The 14,708-nt window shown below is 48.3% G+C and overlaps 1 protein-coding gene across 4 annotated transcripts in view; it reads left to right on the forward strand.

Annotated features, from left to right (window-relative positions):
* Window positions 1–4,530, forward strand: part of BOD1L1 (biorientation of chromosomes in cell division 1 like 1) — a 46,319-nt gene extending 41,789 nt beyond the window's left edge. Inside the window, exons 25-26 of one of the 4 annotated variants that reach the window (XM_059675558.1) lie at window positions 265–421; window positions 3,187–4,530. In XM_059675558.1, the coding sequence (XP_059531541.1) occupies window positions 265–421; window positions 3,187–3,304 (275 nt within the window). In that variant the 3' untranslated portion in view covers window positions 3,305–4,530. The remainder of the gene's footprint in view (window positions 1–264; window positions 422–3,186) is intronic. The other 3 variants (XM_059675567.1, XM_059675575.1, XM_059675584.1) reach the window with 3 other exon arrangements.
* The last annotated feature ends 10,178 nt before the right edge of the window (window positions 4,531–14,708 follow it).

Consider the following 14,708-nt stretch of genomic DNA (forward strand, 5'->3'; position numbering starts at 1 on the left):
CGTGTCAGAAGTGGTACGTCCCAGATGCTCTGAGTCCGCGTGAAGTGTGCATGAACGCTGGCTGTGCACTGCCTAAGTAAACTCTCCCAAATGTGTTTGAGACTAAGCTAAACAGTTGTGAGTCGCAAGCGCCGAAACCCAGAGGAAATGGAAAACCACTTCTGCCTGCAGCTCCCTAACACCCCACGCCCTGAACTCCGGGCTCTGGCCTGGGAAGCACGTTGAGAATTGTACAATCCAGGTGTGACTCTTCTCTTTGAGCAGAATCCTCAGAACCAGAAAGGAAACGCCAGAAGTCGGTTTCTGAAGCCACCGAGGACAGGAAAGACCAGGAGTCCGAGGAGGAGGAAGAGGAGGAGGAGGAAGAAGACGAGCCCTTGGGGGCCACCACCAGGTCCGCCGCCAGGTCAGAGGCCCAGAGGTAACGGGCACACAGAGCTCCCAGAGGCCTTTGCGTGTCAGGGAGCCCGTGCTCTAAGCCCCTGACGTTTCGTTCTCCTTGGCAAACCTGTTTCCATCTTCCACCATTACTGGGGATCACCGTCCTTGCCAGGCCTCAGAGACCTGTTTGGTGGAAGCCTTTACACGTTATTTATCGACCGTGCGTAGGTGTCTCTGATACGCTGATCACCGGGGCGAAAACAGCCCGTGCAGCACAGTCCCCACAGGCAGCAGCTTCGCTCCGACGAGCGAGGGCAGGGCCTCCAGCCAGTCTCCGGAAGGGGCTGTTCACGTGAAATTGCCCACATGAGACCATTGTTAGCTTACAGAACTAGTAATTTCATGTTTCCCAAACCCTCGTCTAGCCAGAAGCCTCTGGGAAATAGTACCACAGTCCAGTGTGTTTGCGCAATCCCTTACGTCTCAGGGTGCATTAGAACATCAGGGGCTTGGCATAGTCCTGAAGGAGAGAAGCCGGGTCGGTGTTCCTGTTACCACCAGTGTTCCCTGCCCCACTGCACTTTTCAGAAACGTTACATCACTTTATAGTTTAATAATTTTTCTGAAGTGAGACTATTTTCCACTTTTAATGTGATTCACAGCTGTTAATCTTGGTATCATCATCTGTAATTTTCTTATCCAAGATTAAAAAGTTCAGGAATATTTATTTCTAGAATATCACTTATTAACACCTGCCATGGGAGTACCTTATGTTTACATAGAGGCTGAATACCAACCGATTTATCATTCCTCCCAGCCTGTCATTAGCAGCCACTGGGCCTTGGTGTAATTCCTCAGAGACTCGGACTGTCGAGCTGGAAACTTGAGGTGCCCACATGTCTGGGAGGGAGGTGGTCCCGTGTGTGTTTGTTGGGGGGGCAGCTCAGATCAATAGACACGTCAGAATCTAGATCCCTGCTGAGAGGAGGGGTGGGGGCGGGAGCCCAGCGCCCTGTGTCAGGTGCAGGGCACCCCCAGCACCACCGCCTCCCTCTCAGTCGGGCCCCCTCAGAAAGTCCCACCGGCTCCTCAGCATTTTGCAGTGAGTGTCTCAGCGTAGCTGTCGTATCTGCCTGTTCAGTTTCCTCTTCAGAAGTCCATCTCCCCTGACTCGGTCCTGTAACCACTGACTTATCGGTGCTCTGCCTTACGTGCTTTAAAGCGTTTGGTTCACAAGCGTTCTTCCCTTTGGTTCAGGTGCCTTGGCAGGGTGATGGGTTCTAGGCGCCACGTCTTCACAGTCCCTGCGTCTGCACAGATCCTCAGGGTGGGGAGGGGCCTGGGCGGGTCAGTACCGCTAACAGCTGGTATCAGGCGCTTCACCAGCACAGCCGCGATGGCCTGTCAGCCTCCTTCTCCTGGCCTCCCTCCTGGGCCTCCGCAAGAGCCGGCCTTCCTGCGGCTCCCCCTTAAACCTCCAAGGGCAGCTGCTGGGCCTCTCTCGTGTGTGCCCCTGGTCATCCCTGTCCTCAGCTTACATCTCCTCTAAGAAGCAAGCGCTCTGTACCAAGTGTAGGCTGATGTACACGGAGGACTGCCCACCTCCGCTCCCGAGACCTTGCGTCAGCGTGGCAGACCCTGAGCTCCTGCCTGACCCGCACGCGCCCAGCAGGTCCTCCTCGTAGCGTTTCTGCTGGTGACCCAGGTCTTCTTCACCTGAAACTTACGTAGTAGACTATGTGGACCCAGTCTTCAGGGCCTTTGCCTTCAGCCTGCAGACTGTGCCTTCATTAAGCTCGGCCCCGGACTCCTCTCTCGTGAACACTTTGGGATCTTTACCTTGTCAGCCAATGTGTATCCTGTGTATCACAGATTCGTCTTTCTGTAAATCACTGGAAACTGTCTCACAGAAAAAAACAGAGTTAGTCTCGGAAACATGAGATCTGCTCATTAGCAACGTTCCGAAGACCAGCCACTGTCCTCCTTTCGTCCCCTTTCTCTGACTCACCCACAGGGACCTCGTCCTTTCCAGAGGCCCGGCTTTCTGCTGTCCTTTCGGGAAGCACTGTAGAGAGCTATCTGCACAGCCAGCGCCAAACTGGGCAGCCAGGAACAGCTAGTCAGTCCCAGTAGGAGGGGAGTCCCTGCGCACTTCAGGCCACTAACCCTCTGAGACGAGTTCTGGTACAGCAACGCCTTCTTCCTAAGTTCCTTGAGGAATTGTGTCTTGCCAAATAACTGTCTTTGGGGATCACGGGTTTCCCAAATGGAAACCTACTCCAAATGGACTAGGAAGGTGCAGAGGGCGTCTCGGGGGCCTCACTGGTCTGTCCTCCCCACACGGCCCTTCTGTACAGGCCTGCCCTCAACACCTGGGAGCCTTGCATGCCAGCACCTGACCGGGACCGGAGGCGAGGCCTGTTTTCCTGTCGGTCACAGGCCTGAATGCCTGGCTAACTCCGCGCAGCATGGCCGACCATGCCTGCTGCCGCTGTTTCCATGGGGGGCAGGGTGCGTGAGTGGCTGTGTGAAGATGGAAGAGCTGGGGCCCAGAGGTCGAGTTGACCAAGGTCAGCACCTAGAGTGTGGCAGAGCCGGACCAGGCTTCTGACTCTGGGTGAGGCCATCAGCAAATAGCGGGTCGGCTCCAGCTCTTCCGGACTCTCCTTTTCCCATAGAACCCTACCCCAGCTTTCTCTTCTGGGCGCTCAAGGTCAAAAACCTTCCATCTTTTTAAAGAATTCCCAAACCCTTCAAAGCAGCTCCTCTGACCTCTCACCCCTGCCTGGATTTTGTCCACTGCAGGTCGAAGGCACAGCTGTCCCCTTCCACCAAGCGCAAGAGGGAGGCCAGCCCACCAGGGACGCGCACGCGAGGCCAGCAGAGAGTGGAGGAAGCGCCCACGAAGAAGGTGAAGCGGTAATCTGCCTGCCACCCCGGGCGTCCTGAGCCCGAGCGGTCTCGATGGAGAAGAGGGAGGACGCTCCAGCCTCGCCGTCAGCGGGCTTTAACCAGGGAAAGGCATGCATGTGCTGAGTTCCTAGTGCAAGCTTTCCTCGTTAGGTTTGAAACAGCTTTATAAACTATTGTTCATAGAAGGTATTATGTACATTTACTTCAGATAAAGGAAAATAAGTTTACTTTGTATCTGAACTCAAGACAAAGGAGCTGTATATTTTAACATTGGGATTTCCCCACGGGGCACACCACCAACACACACCCTCCCGCCCATCAGACACCAGGCCGCCTGCGGGTCCCCTGTGTACAGTATATAAACATGTAAAAATAGGTTGTATTTTACTCTGTGTATGATGCTAATCAATGAACACTTTATTTATTTTACAGAGAAAACTTATCTGTGAACTTTACTATATATCTGTTTATTATTTTATTATTTTTTTAATTAATGGAAGGGTTTTAAAGGCTGTGCAGTCATTAGAAGTGTTTTAGGACTGCCTGCCCTGTACCTGTCTCAGCCTGGCCTGGCAGGAACTCCGGAGCCTCTGCGCATGCAGCCAGTGAAGTAGCTTAGCTCACGGCCCGCCGCTCTTCTGCTCAGTCGTGGGTCGGTGTTTTAGGAATGTGACTTGTTTTAGACGATTCTCGCATCTGTGACTTTACTACCAGCCCACGGGCAGGAGGGGCTCTGGTCTGGTAGCATTGGCAGCTGTCGCCTGCGGCAGAAACCCCTCCGCCCGAGGCCGTGCCCCTCTGCTGCCCCTAGACTGAGGCCCTGTTCTTTCCCCATCACCTTTTCCGGAAGAGAAACGCTTCGAAGATCAGGTCACTGCTATCATGATTCAGGATTTTGTGTTGTCTCCTGCACAATTACTTCAGGATAGAGACTGGCTTTGCTGCCAGGTCCTTTTTTAAACACCTTCAACTCCCATACGAGCAAACTGTCCAACTTACATTTTTCATAAGATTAAACTGTTCTTACGATCAAATTTGTCTCTAGCAATGATGTGATGAGTTGCCAAATAATTGAGATTATTTTAAAATGTTTTATTCATATTCTTGTTTTGTAATTAAAATTTACATTCAGTGTGTGTGAAATTTTTTTTGACTCAATGTAAAGTGGTTATTTCTGTCATTTTACATGGTTTCTTACTGAGATTTTATATATAAATTATAAAATGTTTCCCAAAACTTTAGTGGTAAGAATTTTTTTTTCCTGAACTTTACAATTTCTCCCTGTGAAAACCATTTCTTCTTAGACATGTTCCATTTTCACATTTAAATAGTGAAGGTGTCCCCCTTGATAGAACGGAATATCGGGTGCCATTGCTTTTCTGACGAGGTTCACCAAGAATTGGCAGAGTTGTATGTAGTTCCATCCATTCATTTTCATTGGTGCATAGTATTCCATTTAAAGACTATATCACAATATACTAAGCCAGTGGTCGGCAAACTGCAGCTCGGGAGCCACATGCGGCTCACAAGCCACAGTTTGCCAACCACTGTACTAAGCTATCCATTTGCCTGTTATGGTCTTCAGATGGTTTCCAGGTTAAACAATATTTCTATGAATATCCTATAAATATTTGGCAGGCAGACCTTTCCAAACTTATTACTATCATTGTACGTGCAGAAATCGATATTTGTCGGCACGTGGAGGTAAGTGGGAGGACAAGGCTGGCTGCTGCCCGAGGGGGCCAATAACTTGTGAACCAGAGCACCAGCCCACCCGGCACTTGGAAGGCTAGGACTTGAATGTAGCCCATCCCCCACGTCAAGACACACCAGCTTTCTGCTCCAGGGTACAACTCATTCCTAGGGTGCGCCTGCTTTCGGCTCTGCAGGATAATGCCAGATTGTTTCCCAGATGCTGTTGCCACGGGGTGTTCCTGCCAGCAGTGTACTTCTCTTCCCTGACCTGGTTCAGTGCAGGGCTGCTTCAGGTGTGCCTCTGGGAGGGAGGTGGGAAAGACCGCACTGTGGTGAGATGTTCAAGGAGATTGAACATCTTTTCGTGTGTTTATTTCCATCCTTCTTCCTCTCCTGTGAAATGCCTGTTCATGTCTTGTGTCCATTTTGTTCTTTGTGGCTTTTTTGTTTGGTTGGGGGTTTTTTGCTGACTTGTAGGAGTTCTTCATATATTCTTATATGAAGATATACTAGTAAACATCCTATCTAATAAAATAGTAATATGCAAATTGACCATTACTCCAACACAAAGAAGGCCGGCAGGGGAGTGCAGTTGTGGACAATCAGGCCAGCAGAGGAGGGCAGTTGGGGTTGACCAGGCCTGCAGGGGAGGACAGGGGCAACCAGCCCGGCAGGGGAGGGCAATTAGGGGCAATCGGGCTGGCAGGGGAGCAGTTAGGTGTCAATCAGGCTGGCAGGGGAGTAGTGAAGGGGGTGATCAGGCTGGCAGGCAGAAGCAGTTAGGGGCAATCAGGCAGGCAATCGGTTGGGAGCCAGCAGTTCCAGATTCGAGAGGGTGAAGGCTGGGCTGAGGGGCACACACACAAACCCATGCATGAATTTTATGCCCCAGGCCTCTAGTATATATATTCAGCATAATAAAACTTTGTGTATATGTGTTGCAAATACTCTCCAACACACATGTACACACATATACACAATGTGTAGTTTTTCTTTTCATTTTCCTTATGGTACTTTTTGGTGAACAGTTTTTAATTTTAATGTAAGTGAATAGAAACTTCATTTTGTGGTTCTTGATGCATCTTGGCTGAAAACCATATCTATATTCTAAAAGCTTTGATGTTTTGCCTCCCATGTTTATGACATAGAGAAGAAAGAAAGCAATATTAATGCATGACCCAGGAAGCCAAGTCCACAGAAGGGTCTAGGCCAGGGGTGGGCAAACTTTTTGACTCGAGGGCCACAATGGGTTCTTAAACTGGACCGGAGGGCCAGAACAAAAGCATGGATGGAGTGTTTGTGTGACCTAATATAAATTCAAAGTAAACATCATTACATAAAAGGGTACGGTCTTTATTTTTTTTTAGTTTTATTTCAAACAGGCCGGATCCGGCCCGCGGGCCGTAGTTTGCCCACCGCTGGTCTAGGCCAAACTCCTGGCACTGGAAGATTTTAATGGGATCTGAGGCCAGAGGCATGCGGCTGGGACAGCTTCAGTCAGACTGCTCCAGTCTGGACTGGCCGCCTCACCCCCTGAGGTCTGTCTCTAACCATTGCCCTTCACATCTCTTCCCTTTTAGATCCTGTCAGACCTGTTTCCCACACTTTCCTCTTGCTTGTTTGCTCCCCTAGTTTGCTGAAGCACTAATAGCATCTAAGAAATGGCTTCTGCAATAACTAAGAATCGTGAGCGAGAGATACCCAGCATCGAGCTTACTAATAAGACCAAGGATGTAAGTAGTCGCTGGGCAAAAGTGAGGTCGAGAGCTCGGGACAGCCGACCTACTTCCCTGGGTCGTTCCCACCAGGACGCAAGGTGCCCAGACTAACACGAAGTGTCTGAGGACACCTGCAGCTCCACACACGATGGACGCCATGACAGGGTGGGACATCTCCCCTCGGGTGACCTGGCTAGTGTGAAGTTCTCCAGGGAGCCGTGCCCCATAAACCACTAGGTTCCCAGGGGTTTTCTTTGTGTATCTTGTTCCTGGAGAGACCAGGCACCTTCCACTAAAGACCTTCCATGAGTACCTACTCCCCCATCAGCCGTTTGTCCAAAGGTCAAACATTAAAGTGGACAAGAATTTCTACCTCCAGGTCACTTTCCTCTGCCGGGCACCCCTCCCTGTGGGACTGAAGGCCTAACACCAACCATTCTCTTCCTACTGCATCCTGCACCGGAGACCTTGTCTTAGGGCGCAGTGCGCTATTGGGAACCACATCAGCTATTTGTTTTTTAATTGATTTCAGAGAGGAAGAAAGAGGGAGAGAGAGAGATAGAAACATCCATGATGGGAGAGAATCATGGATCAGCTGCCTCCTGCAAGTCCCCACTGGGGATCAAGCCCACAACCCGGGCATGTGCTCTTGACCGGAATTGAACCTGGGACCTTTCAGTTCACAGGCCGACGCTCTATCCACTGAGCCACACCAGCCAGACCGCATCAGCTATTTTAACATATAATTGAATATTCAGAATGGCCTTCAGCCACTATTTAAGAACGAAAAAGCAATAGGGCAGCATGATGTGACACAGAGTGAGTAACTTCAGAAAGCAGCCCTCCGCGCCCTGGGCTTGGGAAATAAAAGGGAAGCCTGAGTGGGGAGGCGATGGGAGGGGATGGGTGCAGAGTGGAGACTCAGACCTGGAGAAGGGTGCTGCCCGTCTGCCTCAGACAGACCCTGTGGCTGGTTCTGGGCGAGCAAGGAATCTGGAACCCACTGGCACTGCCGGGGGAAGAGCCATGGCCAGGGGAAGCTAACTAACGGAAGGAAGGGTGAGCAAAGAAGAGGAAGCAAATTCCTTCTCGCACTTGAGCCTTCGGGCCTCCTTTCAGTGCTCTGCTTGACAGAAGCTGAGAGCCAGCCAGCTGAGGAGAAATGATGTTTGCAGACTCCCAGCCCCCACCACGAAGCAGAGCAGGGATGGCTGCATGACGTGAAGGGACCACAGCTTAGTGATCGGTACAACCCACACGCCTGCTCACCCACACCCACCCACCCACCCACCCTCCTGAGCACACTTAAATTCCTGTACAAGAACAGCTATGCCCTGGCCAGGGTGGCTCAGTTGGTTGGGTGTCATCCTGTGTAGCAAAAGGTTGCCAGTTCGATTCCCAGACAGGGCACATGCCTAGGGATGACAGGCTCAATCCCGGGTAGGGGGTATGCGGGAGGCAGCCGATAGATGTTTTCTCCCCCTCCCTCTTTAAAAATTCAATTAAAAAGTCTTAAAAGCCAGCACCGGTTTGGCTCAGTGGATAGAGCGTCGGCCTGCGGACTGAGGGGTCCCAGGTTCGATTCCGGTCAAGGGCATGTACCTTGGTTGCGGGCACATCCCCAGTAGGGGGCGTGCAGGAGGCAGCTGATCGATGTTTCTCTCTCATCGATGTTTCTAACTCTCTATCCCTGTCCCTTCCTCTCTGTAAAAAATCAATAAAATATATTAAAAAAAAAAAAGTCTTAAAAAATAACTGTGATTGTGGATTCCCTTCTTCCCTGGTAAGCTCAGCAACGCACTCTGAGCGTGCGATTCAAGTATGGGACTCGTTCACCTGGCACCTGAGCGCTCCGTGGCAGCAGGGCCTGGACACATGCTAGGATGCCCTGCTTTCTAAAATGGCCAGTCCACGGGCATCTCTCTCTCTCAGCCCCTCTGCAGAAACTGTGTGTCCTCGTTCACTCAGCTTAGACCTCCTGAAGGACCCGTCTCCTCGTTGGCATCTAGAACATGCCTTCCCTGTGACCTCTCCCAGAATGGGGCCCAGGCTCTGTTTAAAATGTCTTCCTTTCAAAATGAGTTTATCATCAGAGCTCAGAGTTGCTTTTATTTGCGGGAACCAATTTGTCAGTCTTCAGCAACTCTGACTCAAAATAGTCAAACTCCCATTTTTTTTCAACCAAAAGGAACTATTCAACAAGAACTTGCCTTCGCCTATTTTTGGCTCTTAGGTCTCTGTTTACCCTCAAACGTTGTTGCTAACTTCATCCCTGTCATTGTGGGGTCCTCTGGCCCTTCAGAAAGATTCTTTCCCAGTAAACATCCTTGGAGTTTAAAAAGATATAATCGGTCACTTTGGATCTTAAAATTAAAAAGTAAAGCTAACCCTTAAGTGAAATCCATGTTTCAGTAAATGTGTCCACTCTCCAACCACTCCCCCATCCCTACTTCCTTTTTTTGTTCATGTTTTTTAAAAAATCTTTATTGTTGAAAGTATTACCTATGTCCTTCTATTGACCTCTTCTTGCCCACCCCACCCCCTGCCCCAGGCCTTCACCACCCTATTGTCTGTGTCCATGGCCTATGCATATATGCATACAAGTCCTTTGGTTGATCTCTTCCCACCCACCTTACCTCTCCTGCCTTCCCTCTAAGACTCCACAGTCTGTTTCATGCTTCTTTGTCTCTAGATCTGTCTTGTTCAGCATTTTATTTTGTCCTACTTCCTTCTGACCTGGATACAGATTGACTAGAAAAATGGCTGGGACAGAAGGCACCGTTCCTTTTCCTTTGGATATTTCCCTGAGAACCTTCTTTGAATCTAGCGCAGTGGTTCTCAACCTTCTGGCCCTTTAAATACAGTTCCTCATGTTGTGACCCAACCATAAAATTATTTTCGTTGCTACTTCATAACTGTAATTTTGCTACTGTTATGAATTGTAATGTAAATATCTGATATGCAGGATGGTCTCAGGCTACGGTCGTTTGACCGCCAAAGGGGTCGCGACCCACAGGTTGAGAACCGCTGACCTAGAGGAAGTCCACGTCCCAGCCCCAGTCATCTGCGTCTGTGTGGAGATCTCTCTTCGAAGCCTCCTCAAGCTTCTTCCTCTGACGGTTCCCAGGACAGCTCGGTCCCATCTGTCCACTTGACATTCCATTAAGCCTGCGATCTCCCACAATATCCTGTGTTCCCCTTCCTGTTCCTAGCCACACTTACTCAGGCAGAATGACAGCTTGCTGCAATTCCTGGACATAAATCTCCCCAGTGAGCTCTCTCCCCACCCTCTCCCCACACCCCTTTTTTCTGAAAGCACAGCCTTCTGGCCCTTTCCCTTTCCAAAATATCCCATCATGGAAATAAACATCTCCAAGTTCTGCCTCGGAAAATGATTTAACAACAACAAAAGAAACTGAACTATGTTATTTGTGCTAAAAAGCTAAGAGAATAGCTGTGTACCTGAGGGCGATGGGGAGCCAGCCAGGCCTACAGAACAGGCTGTTAGACAAGCGTCCTGATTCAATGGCTGTGTTTACCGTGACCTTGAATAATTCCCTTGGCCTCTCTATGCCCCAGGTTCCTCATCTGTCAATAGAAATTCCTGTACCTGTCCCACTGGTCTCAGAGGGTTAAAAGGAGACCATCCATTCAGTAAATATTTGCCAAGTGCCAGGCTCATTCTAGGCACCTGGGACACATGGTGAGTCACTGGAAGCATCATTTATGAGATTGGTCCATATGGCTGCATGTAGCTGTAGCTTGTTCATTCTCATTGCTGTGTAACATCTTATGCTGTGAACAGATCACACCTGACTTATCCATTCTACTTTTAATGAGCCTTGGAAAAGGTTCCAGGTTTTGGGGACTAGAAGCTAAGGCCATGAACATTCCGGCATGTGTCTTTTGGTGAACTTACGTGCACATTCCTGTTGGGTCAATTCCTTTCTTGTCTTTCTGGTAACATCAGAAAGCCTCAGGTGGATGCTAGCGTGCGGTAATATCTCTCTAGCCCTTGTCCATCTGTCCTTATAACAGAGAGCACTTCAGGCCCACACTTCAGCATCCCGCTATATCTCGTTAGCTTACTAACACTGTTTTATCAGCATCCTATATAATAAAAGGCTAATATGAAAATCAACCAAACAGCAGAACAACCAGTCACTATGATGCACACTGACCACTGGGGGCAGATGCTCAACGCAGGAGCAACCCTTTGGCTTTATGGTCAGTGTGCTCCCACAGGGGGAGCACTACTCAGCCAGAAGCCAGGCTCACGGCTGGTGAGCATAGTGGCCATGGCAGGAGCCTCTCCTGCCTCCATGGCAGCACTAAGGATGTCTGACTGATGGCTTAGGCCCGTTCCCCATGGGTAGCAAGCCTAAGCCATCAGTCAGACATCCCCTGAGGACTCCCAAATGGCAAGAGGGTGCAGGCCAGGCTGAGGGATCCCACACAAGAGCATGAATTTCATGCACTGGGCCTCTAGTTTATATATATATATATATATATATATATATATATATATATAGAGAGAGAGAGAGAGAGAGAGAGAGAGAGAGAGAGAGAGAGAGAGAAAGAGAAAATGACTTGGCTGAGGTGCCTCAGTGGTTGAGCATTGACCTATGAACCAGGAGGTCACAGTTTGATTCCCACTAAGGGCACATGCCTGGGTTGCAGGCTCAATCCCCAGTAGGGGCCATGCCAATCAATGATTCTCTCTCAGCATTGATGTTTCTATCTCTCCCTCTCCTTTCCTCTCTGAAATTAATTTTAAAAAATCTAAATTTTAAAAAAATATATGGGTAAGATTATATGTGGTGAGAGGTGCTCCATTTGTTTATATATTTACATACAAATATACTTATATTATTTGTATGTATTTATACAAAGGTTCTTTTGAAAATATGGTGTTTCAAGCTCACCAACAATCATTTCTTTTGAGCTTTTTCATTCTCTATTGATTAAGGTATTACATACGTGTCCTTATCCCCCCATTGCCCCCCCACCCCCCTGCTCATGCCCTCACCCCCCTAGTGTCTATGTCCATTGGTTATGCTTATATGCATGCATACAAGTCTTTTGGTTGATCTCTCACCCCCCACCCCCCTGCTCATGCCCTCACCCCCCTAGTGTCTGTGTCCATTGGTTATGCTTATATGCATGCATACAAATCCTTTGGTTGATCTCTCCGTCTTCCCCCCACCCTCCCCTCCCTTTCCTCTGAGGTTTGATGGTCTGATCGATGCTTCTCTATCTCTGGATCTGTTTTTGTTCATCAGTTTATGAGTGTGATCATGTGATATTTCTCTTTCTCTGACTGACTTATTTCACTTAGCATAATGCTCTCCAGTTCCATCCATGCTGTTGTAAATGGTAAGAGTGCCTTCTTTTCCACAGCATTGTAGTATTCCACTGTGTAGGTGTACCAAAGATTTCTAATCCACTCATCTGCTGATGGGCATTTAAGCTGTTTCCAAATCTTAGCTATTGGAAATTGTGCTGCTATGAACATAGGGGTGCATATATCCTTTCTGATTGGTGATTCTGTTTTCTTGGGATATATTCCTAGAAGTGGGATCACTGGATCAAATGGGAGTTCCATTTTTAGTTTTTTGAGGAAACTCCATACTGTTTTCCACAGTGGCTGCCCCAGTCTGCATTCCCACCAGCAATGCATGAGGGTTCCTTTTTCTCCACGTCCTCACCAGCACTTGTCATTTGTTGATTTGTTGATGATAGCCATTCTGACAGGTGTGAGATGGTACCTCATTGTTGTTTTGATTTGCATCTCTCAGATGATTATTGACTTTGAGCATGTTTTCATATGTCTCTTGGTCTTCTGTATGTCCTCTTTAGAAAAGTATCTATTTAGGTCCATTGCCCATTTTTTGATTGGATTGTTTATCTTCCTTTGTTAAGTTGTATGAGTTCCCTGTAAATGTTGGAATTTAAACACTTATTGGAGATAACATTGGCAAATATGTTCTCCCATGCAGTGGGCTTTCTTGTTGTTTTGTTGATGGTTTCTTTTGCTGTGCAAAAGCTTTTTATTTTGATGTAGTCCCATTTGTTTATTTTCTCTTTAGTTTCCATTGCCCTAGGAGCTGTATCGATGAAGATAATGCTTTGGCATATGTCTGAGATTTTGTTGCCTGTGGATTCCTCTAAGATTTTTATGGTTTCCCGTCTTCCGTTTAAGTCCTTTATCCATTTTGAGTTTATTTTTATGTATGGTGTAAGTTGGTGGTCTAGATTACAATCATTTACATAAAGGTATTAAGTAAAGAGTGATCTAGGTGGATATGCAGAGATGGCAAGCTGTGCGAAGAGGTCTGTGAATGGCTGTAGTGTATGAAGTGCTACGCTAGACTTTCCAAGGATGTGTCTTTGTCTATCATCACCAGGTGGCAACTTGCTCCATGAGTTGATTTAATTAAAGACAAAGAGGGCTAGCTGGGCTTCCCGGATTCCAGGGGGAAAGGTCACAGCAGGTGGGGTGAGAGAGTCTAAGAAGGACACAGAACTAAAGGAATGCGTGAGCTGAGCCTGGCTGTGAAGAACAGTATCTTTTAAAAATAGTATATTTTCTTGCCGAAACCGGTTTGGCTCAGTGGATAGAGCGTCGGCCTGCAGACTGAGGGGTCCCGGGTTTGATTCTGGTCAAGGGCATGTACCTGGGTTGCGGGCATATCCCCAGTAGGAGATGTGCAGGAGACAGCTGATCGATGTTTCTCTCTCATCGATGTTTCTAGCTCTCTGTCTCTCTCCCTTCCTCTCTGTAAAAAATCAATAAAATATATTTTTAAAAATAGTATATTTTCTTATTTTCGTGTCCTTTTCTAGACCTGTGGGTCGGTAGGATCTCCACAGCGAGGAACAGCACAGATGGCACGTAGGTATGAGAAACAGGAGCCAAGGGTGTGGGGGGAGGTGTTCACAGGAATATCATAGGTTTGCTGGGCTGTTTGAGGAATTGGGAGAATAAGGCAGAAGGGCACCTCCAGTACTCAAGGCCTCCACTCACATCCATCACCTGGGTGTCACGGATAACCTGAGCACCTCTGAAGTCTTTTTTTTTTTTTAAGGCAGTGTATGTGTGTATGTATGTATGTATGTATGTATGTATTTATATTCTTATTGATTTCAGAGAGGAAGGGAGAGGGGTAGAGAGAGAGAAACATCAATGATGAGAGAGAATCATTGATTGTCTGCCTCCTGCACGCCCCCTACTGGGGATCGAGCCCGCAACCCGGGCATGTGCCCTTGACCAGAATCGAACCTGGGACCCTTCAGTCTACAGGCCGGCACTCTATCCACTGAGCCAAACTGGCTAGGGCAGCACTTCTGAAGTCTTCACTAAGTTCCCAAACCTTTAACCACTTCTCTTTCCAACTAACATCCCTGATACTCAGGCTCCCACTCCAGCCAGCACTGTCATCTTTTCATGGGTGCAGTTTAATGCGTTTTGCTCTTGCGAGAAAAGTTCTGGAGAGGGATGGTGGTGATGGTTGCACAACATAGTGAATGTACTTCCCGACACTGAACAGCATACTCAAAAGGGTTCAAAGGGGGTAAAGTTTATGTTATGTATATTTTACCACAATTTAAAAAAAATAAATGATAAATACCACCCAAATCCATGCCACGCCGGCCCTTCCCTCCATCTTCAGCACCACCTAATAGAAGCCACCATCATCTCTGGCTTGGACTCAGTAACTGCTAACAGATTTCCACAGTTCTCCTTTTGCAACCCCCACAGCCTTTCTGCACCTCAGCCAGAGCGATGATCTTTTTCAGGTGCAGATCATATTCATTTAACTCTTTGCTTCGAATCTTCCTGTGGCTCCTTTCTGTGGCTTATGAAGGCTGCACAGTCTGGCCTCCGGTTGCCTCTGGGACCCCAACTCTTGCCACTCTGCCCATTCTAGCCCCAGGAGCATCCCCTTGGGTCCTTGAGCATACTCTAATGGTTCCCACTACGTGTCCTTTGGTCTAGTT

Source organism: Myotis daubentonii, chromosome 1 (genome assembly GCF_963259705.1).
Source record: "Myotis daubentonii chromosome 1, mMyoDau2.1, whole genome shotgun sequence".
NCBI classification, from domain to species: Eukaryota; Metazoa; Chordata; class Mammalia; order Chiroptera; family Vespertilionidae; genus Myotis; species Myotis daubentonii.